Below are 17046 nucleotides of genomic sequence, written 5' to 3'. Positions count from 1 at the left end.
AGTCAGCGCTTATGATAAGAACTGGGGATTATGAAGGCCAACACATTTTCTGTACCCAAAACAGTCAAGCTGAATAAGATAGGATTTCCTGATCGACTTACCCGTACAAAAGAAACAAAATCGCCATGACCAGCTGGTTCGGAAGGAAGGTAACTCCAAAGCCGCATCAAGATGACGGCTCGCAAACGGCCAAAGCTCTTCCGGCGTCCTGGTACAGGTCGTCGGCCATGTACGAACTTGAAAGACGGGCCATTTTTTCTCGCAGGTGGCTGCTCGTCTCTCACAAAGCTCGCCTTGTGAATTCCGGCGATTACATTCGAATCACTGAGGCCAACTTCACATTCTTCCTTATAAAGGACCGCCAGGGGCAGATTAGAGCGCACCATAATGTGTGCAGGCATCGAGCCTACCCCTTAATAGAAAATGAGGAGGGACATATCAATATTATCGCTTGCAAGATCCACGGTAAGTATATTATTCCTTCTCTCTTTTCCACGCTCTTCCACTTCCTCACGATTCGCATCGGTTGTGGGTTGCTGATATATCACAGGATGGTCCTATGGTCTTGATGGAAGGCTTGCAAAAGCTCCAAAATATCAGGGGGAAACGTTCAAGAAATCCGAGAATGGGCTATTTCGTATCCACGTTCATATTGACCACATGGGCTTCATCTGGGTCAATCTTGACTCCGAAGACACACCGACAGTTCCGTGGCTGCAGGATTTCGCGTCCGTCGATCTCCAACCACGACTGCAGCACTTCGACATGAACAAATACCGCTTCGATCATCAATGGGAAATGGTAGGCGAGTACAACTGGAAAACCCTGGCGGATAACTACAATGAGTGTTACCACTGTCCAACTGGCCACCCGGCACTCAACAACCTCACTGATCTCTCCAAGTACTGGGTCGAGACTGCAGATGCTCATATCCAACACTTTAACGTCGACAAACCGGACAACGAAGGAATGGGTATCTATAGCACCTACTTCTACCCCAATGCGTCTGTAACAATCTCGTAAGTCTTCTAACGGGTCAACGACCAGACTGATATGATAACCATGGTAAAGGCCGATATTCTTCTACATAATGCGTGTGACCCCCATCTCAGCGAGTCAAACAAAGATGGAGTACGAAGTCTATCGACACGAGGAAGCGAAGGACGAGGAATTCACAGAAATCACCACCTGCTTCAGACAGATTTTGAAAGAGGACAAGGATCTGTGCACTGGAGCGCAAAAGAACCTGAATGGAGGGATCTTTCTCAACGGGGAGCTCCATCCTCGTGCCGAAAAGGTAGGCTTCAATGGTGATTGAACGTCGCACGGACTGAAAATAACATAAACTTGTTATCAACAGGGACCAATATTTTTCCAAGAACTAACACGGAATGCCGTGAAATCCCACCGTGAGCGAGAAGAGGAGCTAGGCGCAGAGATCTGGCCAGCTACACCTAAGCAGGTCACTGGTGATAAGACGCAAGAAGACATCGACTTTTGTAATAGTCTGGAGTGTGCGGGAGACCCAGATCTAGAGTGGTGAGATGTCGTAACGAGACAAGACCTAAGAACAATTACTTCACACTACTATAACGGTTTCCTCGTTCTATTATCGTCGCTACTAGCGATAAGTAATGTAATCCACATGTGAGCCGCGCACCTCCCGCGATTTCCACCGATATTAAGTCAACTAGGTGATTGCTAAGGCTTAGAGTTTGGTATCTTGGAAAGGCCAATATGAGAGATCCGTTGTCTTAGAAATCACAATCCATGTGCCTCTCAAGTGTGTTCGAATTATAGGCCCGTGACCTTCATCATTTTAGAGTCTTGAGAGACACGCAAGGAACTATGTGAGAAAAAGGGTTTACTGTAATGAATCCTGAATTAGAAATTGCATTAAGGCATATAGTATTCAAACATCAATCTTATGGGCTCACACTATTCATTAGGTCCTAGCTTGGGTCTTCTGAGGTATCTCGCCTAGTCTGTACATACACCTCCCTGGCCCTGAACAGATTGAGTTTATTTGTGGGTCATGGATTGAAGTATAAACTTCTTTTTTATGGGGAACCTCAATGGCTTCACTGCCGTCGAAAGTCCTGACGGGTTCTTACGCATTGGTGTCAAGGATGGACATCCTATATAAGGGACACTTTCAAAATAGCAAGTTTGCTATACCATCAAGTGATTTGAATAAAGAATATCCTACTGTAAACATAATTCATATCACAAGCAGCTCGTATCAGAACGTTTTACTCAGACTTCTTTGGCTTGATCATAAAAGGAAAGCGACACCTCTGGATAGTTCACAATTTGCCTGTTGCTGTTACAGTTCTAGGGATTCCAAACAACGAAATGTCCTCCTCAGTCTTTCCATCTATCGCCAGCTCCGCCAGAACTCGGCCAAATGTGGGTGCAAATTTAAAAGCGTGAGCTGCTCCCAAGCCTAAAATGATGTTGGGATGATCGTGTAAAGGACTGATTATAAACTGTCGATCAGGCGTAATAGTGTACTGACAAGTAACCGTGCGAACTTGTTGCCGGCCTTTATCAGGAAACATCCCTCCCATAAAAGAAGAAAGTTGCTCGAGCAACTTTGGAGATGGAAGGTATGTACGTTGTTCAGGTGACATGAGGTTGTTAGAAGTGTCACGGCCGGCCTTGATTGTCGGTTCGCCGAAACAGGGGAATCCATAGAAACCAGGGTTCCCAGACCATATCCAGACAGGAAATCGATCGGCTTGGAATGCCTCCTTGTCGGTTGGCTTGAAGTAGGTCACCTGCTCCTGCATCACGGAGAGAGGGATGCGGGTGCCAAGTGGTGCCAGCAGTTTATTTGTCCATGCATCAGTCGTGAGAATGACTTTAGCAGCATGGAATACTTTTTTGGATGAATCACTGCCGAATCCAGTACTTTCGGTCTCAATCGTGACTCCTTGGTGGGAAGCAACCGGATTAATGCGATTCACTCGGGTGTTCTCATGGATGACTGTTCCCTGAAAACGTGCTAAGTGTTGTAGCGAGGAAACTGTTTTCGCAGCGTGGGCGATGCCAGTATCGGCTGTGTAGACCGTATCCACATTGTCGGGGACGTTGAACTGCGGCCATCGTCGGTTGGCTTCATCCGAGCTGAGGAGCTCGTAAGGAACATTTTCGGCATCCAGAGTTTCCGTTAAATTATCGAAAGGATTGTCGCCGTCCTTTGGGAGAAATACCACACCACCAGTTATTGTCAGCAACCTTTGACTGGCCGCCTGCTCCAACTCTGCCCAGTCCCTATAGGCAGATTTGGCGAGTTTCACATACTCTGGAATGGAATTGGTGGTTCTCACGATTCGCGATGTATCGTGCGAAGCCCCGTGAACGTGCCCCAATTCGAACTGCTCGAACGCGATGACTTTCTTGCCTTTTAGCGAGGCGTAGTAGGCAGCTGCGCTGCCAAGGACTCCCAGTCCAACCACAGCCACATCGAATTGGTCCATTTCTCTCTGTTTCCCAAGAATAATATAAGGTTCGTTCAGTGTGCTGCTCTCATATATGACCTAAGACATTGGAGGGTGATATTTAAGGTCTGCTGATACGGAGACCGGGCCGCTCCCGTGCCCATTTCCTCCAACGGAACACCCCAGGGCTCTTTTCTGGGGCCCGGAATGTCGATATACTCCGTACACAGCCCTGGAGGACTGCCATTGCGGGGGTACGAGCGGCCACGGACCTTCTTTCCTATCATTCCGTCCCCACTATGCAGACATACGGGGAAGGTATCGTTATCGATAGTTGACTATATGGGCCTAACTTCGCCTCACACCCGCTGACTGGGGAAGACGTTGTCACTTACTCCAGACTTGTCAGATGCTTTTGCCTCTTGTTCATGAGCATATATCATTGGTGCTTTGATCGGCCAATTCGAATTTCGCAGTGGTTGTGGTACTGTTGGTTCCGCTAGACCCTGGCATCTTGCCCTTGCAGGTCACCATATGTTGTTCCTACGAGGTAACAGGCCCGTCTATAGGCCGTAGCATAACTCGTTTCTGAATTATCTTAGTCTATAGGAACATTTGAAATAGAAAGTATCCCACCTGGGCAACTTCCACTGCTTATCAATAGACTTTTACGACCTCTCTAATTACCCCGCCTTTAAATAACAAACCCAGGGCTTCCCCAAGAATTTCCAGCAGGAAGGTGAAGTGGTATTAGATCCTAAGTCTCTTACCTCCAGATGGAACGACGAGCTCCAAAACGGGCACGCCAAGCTTGTGAACCGTGTCGGTAAGTTTCCCAAACATGCAACGTCCCCAGTCTGCTGAGACTTTTGAGCAGCCGGAAGAAGTCAAAATGCCCTGGGGAGAGACCTGCATGTGCCTACTGCGTTCGACTAGGTCAGCAGTGTGTGTACAAGTTACCGGTCGATGCCCTCTCGCATAATAGCGATATGGTTGGAATGACCCTTCAAGCTGCCAATATGAGAAGGATCAGCTAATCTTAGCGCAGAGATCTAGATTGGATAATCTGGAGGGGAAGTTGGACCAACTACTCCAACGGCACCGGCTAAGGTAATTGATCGGGTGCTGCCCAGGTGCAGGGGGCCTTGCAATCCTTTAGATATCAGATCCGCTAACCGCTGTAGCCCCTTGATGGACACTCGCGCAACTACGCAGTCGAGACCTTCGTCAAGTCCAAAATCTCATATCTCCGTAAATGACTCGACTATGGGCAATGCCAATGGGGGAAGAGAGGATAATCCGAGGTGTGCCATTTCACTCCGAAAATATCCAAATATAACAGCCTCTCACACCTAGTGAAGTGAACCGCTGATGCATGGGCAAAATCTGGAGGATTTAGGTCACCTCTACCTGACTTGGTGTCATAATCAGCCTTTAGCTTTGTTTGACAAGGATACCTTTGTGCAGTCGCTACCGAAGCGAAACCGGGAACTGATCTTGGTGTTGCAAGCGCTGGCATTTCGATTCCCTCCAGGATCAATCACCCCCCAATACTACGGACAGCTCAGCTCAATGGCTGAAACAGCCAGGCAGATTGTTATGAACCGAATAATGGATAGACGAGTGGATCTTCCAACCTTGCAAACATTGTGTCTTCTGAGCGTCGTTGATTTTGCAGGTTCGTTGCCGCGATAAAGCTTCTGTCCACCACATGAGCTGACCAACAAGACCAGATGGCAAAACGATTCAGGCCGCCTTAAATTTGAATATAGCAAATCACCTTGCACAAAGCGTTCCTCAGAGCAATGCGCTGGATGACCCGCTGGAATGGAACGATTGCATGGGAAGTATTACAATTCTCAGTTACCTACAAGGGTCTGTCTCCTCAACGGCAATGCCAATCGGCCATCCGATCTATCCACAATATCCTATCAATTCCTTGTGTGGTCCTGAAACGATAAGATGGCGAGACAGTCGTCCAGTAGGCCAATTCAGTAAAGGTATTCTCAGATTCACCACACCTCTAGCACAAGCTTGGCAGATGGCGAGAACATATGCAACCTCTCGTGTGGCTCACGACGTTCTACCACCTTGGGACCCGCAGTCTGACTATTCCCGGGTGATGCAGCGGCATCTAGAAATCGATTGCGGCGTTCCGCTGAAGTATAGATTCGCTGCCAACAGGCTCGAAGATGAAGACTCCGCTTCCTGCCAACAGAGACGGGACTACTGGGGCCCATGGCTTTTTACTCAGTTTATCTACGCGGCCATTCCATGTTTACTGAACCATCCACTCCTCCTGTCCATGAGGCTACGGAATTTCCGGTACACGATACCGCAGGCCTTTATCCAGCAGTCGTTTGAAGCAATCTCTCGCAATTCAAGGTGGATTATGTATTACCTCGACTTGCTCGAAAGCAAGTCGTTTCAGCTGTCGGATCCAGCTTTGGCGCATTGCGTTGTCATTATAGCTACCATTCATCTGCAACACAGCTTCGTCCAAGATCCTTCACTTCGCAATAAAGCAGAAATGGGATTTAAAAGATGTCTGGATTTTCTCTACCGCATGGCGTCTGTCTGGCCCAACGTCTCAGCTATGGTTCGCATCTGTCTTGTATATTATATCTGCATGGAACCCCTTTTCCGCTGACCTTAGTCTAGTGCCAAAACCTGGAAACGCTGCGACAGAGCGTTCATGTCGTTCAATCACCGGACGCTACACAAGAAATGCGGTCGTTCTCCATCAACGGCCAGTTGCTATGGGATACGTTAGCGTACGATAGAGCTGGACTGCCTAACGGGCAAGCTGACGAGTCGATGTTTAGCGGGATATTTGTGCCTAACACAGAGCGTCAAGGAGATGAATTAGGCTCTGCGGCTGAATTTGACTTGGTTGGTTCGATCGGGATCTCGGGTCATAAAGCGATTCCAATGAAAACACCACTGTTTCCCCCCGATGGAGATGCCAGTGCGTCTACCCAAGGATCGTTTGGAAATATACCTGGAATAAGTTCCAACTTCGACATGGGGGTCCCTGTCGATGCTCCAGGGCTAAACGAACAAGAAGGCTTCTTTTTACAACCGACCGACTTTGGTCGTGCGATTGACGACTGGTTGAATTTCGAGTTGAATGGGTAAATGTGGTCAGAAAGATTACGGCTGAAGACCCTATAGTAACCAGTATCCACCTAGAAATCAAAATACTTCTTATATGCTCGATGGCTGGTTTATCCGCTGCAATGAGTTGGCTGGTGTTCAGGAAATTGGTATATTGTTGAACCCGACTTCGTTGCTAAGTCCTAGTTCATCTCCAGCAGCAGGTATTTGGTATAAATTCGTCACAGTATCACAGTAATCCTCCACAGTGGTCGTAGGCCTCAAGGCCTTGCCAACTGATGATTGGCTAACTGATAGACCGTCGGCAAATCACTTCTATCGAGCAGAGACGGGAACACCGCGGCGCGTCCTTATAGGGATTGTAGGTACCACAAACAGAGCTGTAGATTCTTGTTATCGAGCTAGACATTTTGTTCACGGTTCTAGCAGTGCCGGTAGAATAAGGGCGTTGTCTGACCCAGCGAAAATCAGTGGGATGTTTGCCCAGGTGCATATGTTGAGATATATAAAATGGATTCGTTGACAACGTGTTTCGTACTCCGATCTAATACCAGATAGAAATGAATTGTACCACCAAATCTCGTGCCACCGTATCTCGCTCAATTCTGGCCGGGAAGGGTGGGAAAAAAAAGTAAGTTAGCATAGGCCCGTAATCTCTGAAAGTGGTCAACGTTTAGGAATGTACATACCGTAGCTCATTCATTTAGGCATGTCCCCAAGGGACAATATAGTAATCCTTAATGCTTCATTTAACCACCTTTTTCGCAAAACGAGGAAGGTGTAGATGAGGCTATTGAGAGTAACACTCGCCGTTTTGGGATTTAAAAATTAAGTTCGCGTCACACGGGATTCGAACTCCGGCAGGTGCTCACGTGACTTCCCAAAAGCGTAATATCAAAAAAAAAGAGCAGTAGGAACATCATTTGAAGCCCACCCTATAACTCTAATGAAGGGTATGTAAAAGAAAAAAAAATAGGTAGCTTCTCTTTGATTGAGCGTGTCATCCTTAGTGCAGGGGCCATGCTAATCTTCTCTGTATATTTTCATTTGACCATATGCCCCGAAGGGCGAAAGGTGGTCCTTAAAGTTCAATATAACCTCCAAAAATGGCAGAAAACTACCGCCTACTGGTTTCGTCAATGGCTTTCTCGAGCTGTGATTGGATGCATCATGGGTGGCTTGCTTATCACGTGAAGTGGTAGGTTTTGGTCTGAAGTTCTCGAAACAGTATGCATATTAAGCAGTTATGAGGTCTAAGCGTATTCACTAAGCTTATATGAAGCTACTCTGTGATGTTGAATTCAAATGAATGATCGCCTTGCCCGATCGGAACAGCCTTCGCATCACTGTCATACAGCGTTCTTTCAAAATATCGCACCCGTCCATCCGGTCGTGCCAAGAGAATGGTTTGTTTCTGTGTCCCATATGATCCACAGGTATAACTCTGGTCAGGGGGCCCGTTCGTTGGTGTGTCGGCCTCATCCTCTACCCGAGCTGCAGCGATTTTCTCTGCAGCTTGATCACGATCATTTGGAGTACCGATGCGAGGGACGAAGATGGTCTTATGCAGATGACGGATGTACTCCTCAATTGTATCGTTCTCTTCTGACAGTCGTGGCAGACTATCAGTGCTGAGAACCTGCAGCAGACGATCAATCAATGCATCCTCGTCTTCCCCATCTCCCTTTTGCACATGCTCGTCAATAGCAGCCTCCATCAACTGCTCTCCATCCATAATTTTCGGCCAGGTTCTGTCATCAAAGCTTGTATTGCTAAGCCCCCGCGTCTGGTTCTTCTCCGTCGCCACCCAAGTGATCTGATCCATGTCTGTGGAACGGTTGGAGACAATGGCCAAGGGCTCGTTGATATGTCCACATACCAGACTGAAACCCCCCACCTGCTTTGCTTCTGGGCTGGCCACGATGCCTTGTACGAACTCCTTGGTATCCTCTCGCTTGTCGGTGGACCCGATCAACCAGCTATTGACGATGACACCCCGGCTGTAGACCCCGATGGCTGCGCTGGTCGAGTCCTCGCGGTAGTTGGTAAGAACTGCCACCTTCCCATGCTTGGTGACCCCCATCCAAGTGCCATGTGTAGATCGGGCTAGGTCTCGTGAGCCTAGGACATATGAGGATGGCTCTGGCCACCAGTCTGGCGATGATGTGGGACGATGGAGGAATTCCTAGATATATTAAGCTTGGGATCCCATCGGTCAGAGTGGGAATACCTACATCTCTGTTGTTGATTATGATCAACGAGTATTCCGGGTGGGCAGTTGAGATCAATGCGATACACATGGTTTGAGTTTCCGAGGTCCCCCGAGTTGAACGAGCGGGGAATAACCAAGATTCACGAATTTAACGATGGTATGTATAGGATGGAGTAGAAGCAAGTGTTCTAGAGAGGAAAAAGGAAATATGGGAAGAGAAAAAGGAACGGGCCATAATACGTAGAGAGGAACTAGTTAAGGCATCTCGGGTGATTGGGCCACTCATTAGCGAAGTGTTCCTTGTCGGGCTTGTATCTCTACCATATTGAACATAACAACATTTGAAAATAAGTTCTTAAAACAAAGATCTCAGATATCAAGACATATATCCAAGATATATATAGTATATGTCCTAAATCCATGAATGACTGAATCATTAACAATGCACTGAAGCAAAAAAGTGTCTCGCGTGACGTCAACACACATCCGTTGATTCTTGGGGAAATGCGAGCGGCCACGTCTCTTAATATGGGAGTTATCGTGGTGTGATTCATGTGTAAGGAATAAGGAGAACTATTTCTACTGTTTCTATTATTTGATTTCTGCTTTCAGTCGTCATATACCCCTGAACTATCTTTGTTGCCTTGTTCTCCTCTTTTTTTGTTCCAACTTCGGTGTTCGTCTCAGATCAGCGGGGCTGACTGAAGACTAAAAAATCTCCAGGGATTTTCTTTTCTCACATCTCCAATTCACCCAGGCTTCGTCATGTTTGGAATCTTCGCGGACTTGATGTCGTAAGTTCAAGTCATATACGGACAGAATGGGCCCGCAAGCTAACGCAGATCTATCCTATAGCTCGGTCATCACGATCCTCTTCCCCGTTTTCGCTTCCTACAAGGCTCTCCGTTCCTCTGACCCCTCACAACTCGCACCATGGCTGATGTACTGGGTGGTGCTTTCAGTCATTCTGCTGGTTGAATCCTGGACTGTGTTTATCATCGGATGGTATAGTTCAACTTGCTCCGCTCGACATGATCACAAGCTAATCATGACTCGATAACTATCCAGGTTCCCATTCTACAGCTGGATCCGCCTCGGTTTCATGGCTTATCTCGTCCTCCCCAGACGCAAGGGGCTCGCACACTGTACCAAGACTATGTGGACCCGTTCTTGACACACCATGAGCGGGAGATCGAAGACATGATCGGCAACACTCATGAGCGGGCCAAGGCACTGGGTCTTCAATACTTCTACCAAGCTATCGATTTAATCCGGCAAAAGGTCTTGGGTCTACCCCCGCAACGCCCCACGACACCTCCTCAGCCAGGTGCCGCTTCCTACGCGCAGTCGCTACTATCGCGTTTCAACATCCCCAGTGCCGGAGCACCTGGGACGTCCGCCAACGCAAATGATTGGTATTCTGTGCTGAGTACCGCTGTGGGCTCGGTCACATCTGGAAAGTCTCGGGAAGCGCGGGATCAGGAGCTTTCAGCCAGTGGCAATCTTCTTCAGCGCCAGATGCAGTCCATGTCTGGAGCCGAGAAGGCTCACTTTATTTCCTCGCAGCGAGAGCTGCTAGACCACCTCCGGTCAACCCTAACACAAGAGGAGCAGAGCAGCTCTCGGGGTGGGCTCGAGGCTGATGACCTTGCCTACGGCGTGCCGTTACGCAAGAACCGCAGCGAGAACTCCTTCGAGGTTGTTGATGATGAGGATCTAGGACGTCGCCCCGAACGAAAGACTAGTGGTGGATGGGCATCTGGTTGGTTCGGCAACGAGCGAGATTCTTCGGGTTCATCTGGTACTGACTTCGCGGCGCGGGCTGTCGATGAGATTGCCCGGTCGCGCGCAACCGGGTACGACCGATCTTGAGTCCCGCGGAGATGTTCCGCTTTTAACAGGGGTGGTTTAGAGTAGAACAAGAAAATCAAAATAGAACCCTGAACATTTTGCTCTTGCTGGGTGAGAGAGATCGAGAATGGGAGGACTGGTATGTTCCTAGGGGAGGGGTTTTTTTTTCTGGCCTTGCTAAATAACAGTTTAAATCGAAGTTGAATTGAATGTTAGTTCAAAATACTGAAAACAGCCGAGGATGTCAAGCCGAATCCCTCCGGTCGGAGGAATAGCCTTGCATAAAAGAGTTCGCGCAGATGCACTGCAAGGACGGAAGATGGGGAAGTCTGATATATCCCTGTGCTTGGCTGAGTATTATTGAGTTGGGGGTATATTTAGAAGATGAGATATAATAGGATATACCTATGTAGCTACCTATGTATGACATATGGTGGACCTTGTATACCTCATAGGTATATAGAGGTAGACATCTGGATGTATGGGGTCACTATAGTGGCAAACGGGGAAAATGGGGCATTGGGGGGAACATTTTGGGTCTATCAGGTTCCAGATGAATAAAAGGAATACTCAAAGTCATAATATACAAGTAGAGTCATATCTATTATTTAATATTCGAACCCATTTGATGTACATTTAGCCTGTCTTATAGACAAATTATATAGACACTCTACTACGTTTCTGATGTAGCTTTCTTTGTAACATGTGGGTGGCGTTGTAGACATAGTCAACTCTCGAATCTCTTTTTTGACTATTTTACTCTCACTTCTCTTTTTGAATTTTCATTCATCTCATATTTCTAGAGAGTCTGAAGAGATTCTCATCCCATAAAACACATTCAAAAGGTACGTTGGTCGCCCGGGACGCAACTCTCTATTCTGCCCTTTCGTTTTCCACAAACCCGAATATTTTTTTTTCCACCTGGAATTTTTTCCCTCCCACCCAACCTTCTACCCTTTGAGACAACCCTTTTAAACACCATAACACTGTCGACCAAAACGCTGTTCTTGCGTACCTGGTCTTCTGTGTATTTGGAAATTAGTTTTCCCTTTTTTCCATCACGTTTCATCCCTTTAACAAGCCGCAGTTAGGTTTGGATGTGGCCTTGTCACGCCTCCGCGTACTGACATCACCTTTGTCTTTTCCCTCGAACCTTACCTTTCACATCGCCCTCTTCGCGCGTTTAGACGTACAACCTGTCTAATGAGCTCGAACCCTCCTCAGTCGGGCAATCAAGGACAAAGCACCGCTACTCCCGCCGCTTCGACCCAGCCCGCATCCTCTACCCCCCTGGCTGCCACCCAGGCGCCAGCCAGATCTTACGCCAACGCAACTAAGAAGTCCGCGACGGACTCTACCGCCGCACCCGTCACCGTGGGCGGTTCAGCGCAACATGGGCAGTCGAGCTCCGTATCTGTGAACGGCAAACCCATGCAAAATCAATCTCAGCAGGCGGCCTCTTCTGGCGTGACTATTGTCAATGGAGCTCCCTCTGCTTCGGCCGCTTCCTCCGACCACTCTCGCAAACCATCTGTGACGATCACCTCGAGCGGTACCTCCGGCTACATGCCCAACGGCGGTGGCCCGGCCAGTCGGCCCAACAGTCTTCAGTTCGGATTCCAGCAGAGTTCTCCCAACATGGGTGCTCCTGCTGTGCCTGCCTCCAACCAGGCCCAGGCTGGACTTGGTGCCCCTTCGACCAACCCCCGCGTGACGTCTCCTCAGACTTCTCCTTCGCCTATCCCCCAGCCCGCGTCCAGCGGCGGCCGTCCCCCTCCATCGACTTACCAGGCGCAGGGAAATGTGCCGAACTTCGGTAGCTTTGGAGAATCCGTTGATGCCAATGTAAGTGTCTCGAATCCTTCCTCTTCTTGAGTGATCTTGGTGCGCAGATGCGTATGGAGCGTGGCACCACCCTGTGCGCGACTTTCCCAGGTCCTCAATTATTTTTGAACTTGTTTGCTCACATAGATGCGCTCGATTCAGGCTTCTCTTGCACACGGTGCCCAGCACTTGCGTCGCGAGTCCTCGCAATCCACCCACAGCGATATGAGTAACCACATGGGCAACGGCCCCGGACGCTCAGGCTACCAGGGTGGTCGCGGTCGCGGATACTCTCAGCCCGGCTACCAGGGACAGCAGATGCCCTACTCTCCTAACCCCGGTTTCCGACAGACCCCCAACCAGCCGCGAGGCGGTCCTAACATGGGTCCCCAGTTCCAGAATCAGGGCCGTCCTTTGGCCCCCTACCCGAACTCGCCTCACCAAGCCAACCGCAGCCCTGCGCTGGCCAACGTGAACCCTACCACCCCTCAGATGAACCAAGTTCCGATGGCACACCCCCAGATGCCTCAGCAACCTTACGGTTACGGTCAACACATGGGCCCCCAAGCTGTGAGATCCCCCCCTTCTCGTTCTTCCCAGGATTCGTGGCGTCGTCCCCAAAGGAACCTTAGCAGCTCTTGGAGGCGCAAAGACAACCCTCCATGCTCACCCGAGTACCCCGTGGATCTTGCGCCAGAAAGTGGCCATTTCGAACAGATTCTAACAATGGTTAAATTTCAACAGTCATTCCCCAACGCATACGATCCCAACTACGCTGGTTATTACAACCCGAATGGTGGTTACTACATGGGACCACCGTCGCCCCAGCCGCGTGCTGCTGGCATGCCCTACAACCCTCAGTACATGGGGCAGCAATTCCCCAACCCCATGCCTCAGGCGACCCCACTCTCGCGTACCCCCTCTCAGGTATCTACTGATCGTCCAGGTTCGAGCCTCGGCCACGGACCGGCACCCACTGGTCCTGCTGCCCCCAGCCACACCCACACTGGCAGCCGCGCATCCAACAGCCCCGCTCCCAAGCCTCACTTCATCATTCCTTCAGCCAAGAAGAGCCCGATTATCATCAAGGATCCTAACAGCGGCTCAGTCAAGACCTTCGAAAAGAACCCCGCGTCCCCTGCTCGGGCCACCCCTTCTCCTGTGAAATTTACTCCTCCTCCCACATCCACTCCTCCCCCTCGCACTGCCAGCGCGTCTGAGCACACTCGCACCGAGAGCAAGGCGAACGCCACGAAGACCGACGAGGAGAAGAAGCAGGAATTGAAGGACGCTGTTCGCCTGAAGATCCAGCAGGACGAGGCTGCTCAGAAGCAGCGTCTGGCTGATGAGGCCTCCCGCAAGACCACTGAAGCCGCGTCGACCGATGCCAAGAAGGATGATACTGAGGCTGCCCGGGCTGCAATTGAAGATCTCAGCATCAAGGATAAGGCCGCTCCTGCCGAGGAGCCCAAGAAGGTGGAGGCTGCTGAAGAATCCAAGGAGGCTGCTACCCCTGCTGAAGAGCCCAAGAAGGCTCCAGCTCCGGCTCCCGCCCCCGTGGATGACGATGAGATTGACTTTGATGCCATCGAGCGTGAAATGGCCGAGATTGAAGCCAAGGAGCGCGCCGCTGAGGAAGACTACAACCGCGCAAAGCAGGCTAAGAAGGAAGAAGCTGAGCGCAAGGAGCGCGAGGAACTGGAGAACTACGAGGCGAACATGAAGAAGGCCGAGGCTGAGGCCGAGGCCCGCGAGATTGCCCGCGAGAAGGCTCGTGCCGGTGGTGAAGCGGTCCAGGACGATAGCAAGGACGCGTTTGCCGCGCTCAAGAAGGGTGGATACGGTGCCACTGAGTCTTCCACTCCTGGTGACAGCGGTGCCGCTACTCCTGTTTCGTCTGACATGGGCCCGCCAGCCAAGCCTGCCAGTGCTATTCCCAAGAAGCCCGCTGGCCTCAAGCTTGATACCCCCAAGCCCACGGAGCCCCAGCAAGCCACCGCAGGCATGAAGTCTTTGCAGAATGCGAAGTTCTTGGAAGACCTCACCAAGGTCACTTACCCCGCCTCCATCACCCCTCCCGAGGCCACTATGAACGCTGCTGCGCCCGAAGGCCGCAAGTTCCACTACGACCGGAACTTCCTGCTGCAATTCCAGGCCGCCTTCAAAGATAAGATCTCCGTGGACTGGGACGCCCGTCTGCGGGACACCGTTGGTGATCCCACTGACACTTCTCGTCCCCAGTCTGCCCGCACTCCTAGCGGCATGGGTAGCCGTGCTGGCTCTCGCAGCGGCCCCATGAATACTGCCTTCCCCATGGGCAACTTCGCAGGCCGACCTGGTCAGTTACCCCCTATGGGCGGCGGACCTATGGGCAGCCGCAATGCATCCGCCCCCTTCGGATTCCCACGGGGCGCTGGTGGCATGGGTCCTATTGGAAACATTCGCCAAAACTCCGCCGGTGTTCCTCCTCGTGGCAACTCGAGCAAGGGTCCCCGTACCGACAGCCGACCCAAGAAGCACGGTGGCCGTCAGGACGAGGCGGCAAACAAGTCGATGCCTCTTACCGCTGGCATGGAGCTGAAGGCAATTCAAACCTCCGCGTCTGGCTGGAAACCTCGCAGTGTTGGACAGGCCGCTGGTGCTGGTCCCGCTCCTGGTGGTGAGGCCTACTTGGCACCGGATGTCGTGCAGCGCAAGGTCAAGGCTGCTCTTAACAAGATGACCCCAGAGAACTTCGACCGTATCTCTGGTCAGATCCTCGCGATTGTCTCCCAGTCCAAGGACGAGACCGACGGTCGTACCCTTTCGCCAGGTCATCCAACTCACATTCGAAAAGGCTACTGATGAGGCTCACTGGGCCCCTATGTACGCCAAGTTCTGTAAGAGCATGCTGGAGAGCATGAGTCCAGAAATCAAGGATGAGAACATTCGTGACAGAAATGGCACCGTTGTTGCTGGTGGCAGTCTGTTCCGCAAGTACCTGCTGAACCGCTGCCAAGAAGAGTTCGAGCGTGGCTGGAAAACTAACCTGCCTGCTAAGCCCGAGGGCACTACTGAAGAGGTATGTCGATCTACATATGAACCTGATGTTACCTCCTGTACTAATAATCGACCCCAGATTGCAATGATGTCTGACGAGTACTACATCGCTGCCGCCGCTAAGCGTCGTGGTCTTGGTCTCGTCAAGTTCATTGGTGAACTGTACAAGCTTGGCATGCTTACAGAGCGTATCATGCACGAGTGTGTTAAGAAACTTGTCGACTACGAGGGTGTCCCCGATGAAGCCGAGGTCGAGAGTTTGACCAGTCTGCTGCGCACCATCGGTGCCAGTCTCGATGCCTCTGAGAAGGGACCTGCCATGATGGACGCCTACTTCGCTCGCATCCACATGATGATGGAGACACCTAACTTGCCCAGTCGTCTTCGTTTCATGCTTCTAGTAAGTTTCTCTCTAACCTCTTGGTCTTGTCAAGGGAGAACAAAGAACTAACATGGCTTCTAGGATATTATTGATCTGCGTGCCGCACGCTGGAACTCGAAGGATGCCGATAAGGGTCCTCAAACCATCGTTGAGATTCGCGAGGCTGTAAGTAACCTTGATCACTGTGATTCATTATTTCTCATCTCTAACTCTCGAAACAGGCTGCCCGTGCTGCCCAAGCAGCTGAAGCTGAGCGTCAGCGCCAATCCAGCAACCGCGGAGGCGGTGGCCGCATTCCCATGGGTCGCGGTGACGCCCGCGGCTTCGGATACGGAAACCAGCCCCCTCCTCCCGATTACGCCTCTAGCAAGGTTGGCAGTGATGATCTCCGCCGTCTTCGTGCGACTCGCAACACCAACCAGCCCATGTCATTCGGTCCGTCTAGCCTTCTCGGCTCCCGCACCAACAGCGGCCGCAAGAACCTCGGTCCCGGCGGTAGCCTAGTCCGTGGTAGTGATGACAGCGCTTCCAGCAGCCGCACCGGCACTCCTACCGGCAGCAAGAAGGAAGACAACTCTTCAATGAATGCTTTCAGGTACGCAACCCCCAACGCTTTCCTCCTACGGAACACCCAATGCTAATACCCTCCCCAGCGCGCTTGCTGCCCTTGAAGATCGGGATAACTTGGCCACCTCGCCGCCGTCAAACCCCACTTCCCCGATGCTCACCAAGTCGCAGCCCGCAGCGGCGGAGCGTCGTCCCTCAAAAACCCCGTCTGTCAAGGACGGCGAAGCCCCAGCATAGAAAGTCCTTAGGAGTTAATGATCAACGTTTTCCATTTTCTTGGTTCACAAAAAGATTTCTTCATTTTCGTCATTTCCATGTTTTCCCTTGAGGAAAGCCCACGCGCCTTTGTTTTTAATCGGTCACAGTCCTCTTGCATTTTCCGACTGGTCGGTTATCCCCTAGGACTTCCTTTTTTTTCACTTTATCACGGCTGGTTCTACTTTTTCTTTTCGAAGAAGAGACCCGATTCATAGTGTACAATCTTGACATCTTTTTCAATTCTTATTCTTGTTTCTTTTTCTTTTTCCCATTGAATCGAGACATGGGCTGTGGGGCCGTGTTTGAGAGTAGGACTTTGCAATTGGACTTGCTGAATCACTTTGATTTCATAT

At 50.6% G+C, this 17046-nt stretch overlaps 6 protein-coding genes across 6 annotated transcripts; 4 read left to right on the top strand and 2 right to left on the bottom strand.

The window, feature by feature from the left end:
• Positions 1-125: 125 nt before the first annotated feature.
• Positions 126-1543, top strand: N7519_009889 (aromatic ring-hydroxylating oxygenase subunit alpha; the record flags this gene model as incomplete). The annotated part of the gene is made up of 4 exons (XM_057296662.1): positions 126-465; positions 551-1019; positions 1072-1297; positions 1361-1543. The coding sequence occupies 4 exons, from the start codon at positions 126-128 to the stop codon at positions 1541-1543; spliced, it is 1218 nt and encodes a 405-aa protein (XP_057144544.1).
• A 763-nt stretch (positions 1544-2306) lies between these two features.
• On the bottom strand, positions 2307-3482 carry N7519_009888 (FAD dependent oxidoreductase; the record flags this gene model as incomplete). The annotated part of the gene is made up of 1 exon (XM_057296661.1): positions 2307-3482. One exon carries the CDS (start codon positions 3480-3482, stop codon positions 2307-2309), a length of 1176 nt encoding a protein of 391 aa, XP_057144543.1.
• Positions 3483-4814: 1332 nt separating this feature from the next.
• On the top strand, positions 4815-6581 carry N7519_009887 (fungal specific transcription factor domain-containing protein; the record flags this gene model as incomplete). The annotated part of the gene is made up of 3 exons (XM_057296660.1): positions 4815-5121; positions 5177-6042; positions 6105-6581. 3 exons carry the CDS (start codon positions 4815-4817, stop codon positions 6579-6581), a joined length of 1650 nt encoding a protein of 549 aa, XP_057144542.1.
• A 1261-nt stretch (positions 6582-7842) lies between these two features.
• On the bottom strand, positions 7843-8906 carry N7519_009886 (NRDE family protein; the record flags this gene model as incomplete). Its single annotated transcript, XM_057296659.1, has 2 exons — positions 8795-8906; positions 7843-8745 (listed from the first exon to the last, which is right to left on the bottom strand). Exons 1-2 carry the CDS (start codon positions 8858-8860, stop codon positions 7843-7845), a joined length of 969 nt encoding a protein of 322 aa, XP_057144541.1. The 5' UTR covers positions 8861-8906.
• A 631-nt stretch (positions 8907-9537) lies between these two features.
• On the top strand, positions 9538-10644 carry N7519_009885 (HVA22/TB2/DP1 family protein; the record flags this gene model as incomplete). Its single annotated transcript, XM_057296658.1, has 4 exons — positions 9538-9566; positions 9628-9777; positions 9841-9917; positions 9971-10644. 4 exons carry the CDS (start codon positions 9538-9540, stop codon positions 10642-10644), a joined length of 930 nt encoding a protein of 309 aa, XP_057144540.1.
• Positions 10645-11826: 1182 nt separating this feature from the next.
• Positions 11827-16672, top strand: N7519_009884 (putative eukaryotic translation initiation factor subunit eIF-4F; the record flags this gene model as incomplete). The annotated part of the gene is made up of 7 exons (XM_057296657.1): positions 11827-12468; positions 12595-15213; positions 15260-15508; positions 15566-15886; positions 15950-16033; positions 16090-16463; positions 16522-16672. The coding sequence occupies 7 exons, from the start codon at positions 11827-11829 to the stop codon at positions 16670-16672; spliced, it is 4440 nt and encodes a 1479-aa protein (XP_057144539.1).
• Between the last annotated feature and the right edge of the window lie 374 nt (positions 16673-17046).

This window comes from Penicillium mononematosum, assembly GCF_028829835.1.
Source record: "Penicillium mononematosum strain IBT 11891 chromosome Unknown utg000005l:1.0-9366267.0:1.0-9372171.0, whole genome shotgun sequence".
NCBI lineage: Eukaryota > Fungi > Ascomycota > Eurotiomycetes > Eurotiales > Aspergillaceae > Penicillium > Penicillium mononematosum.
The sequence above is the reverse complement of the archived record's forward strand: the minus strand, read 5'-3'. Positions and strand labels throughout refer to the sequence as shown.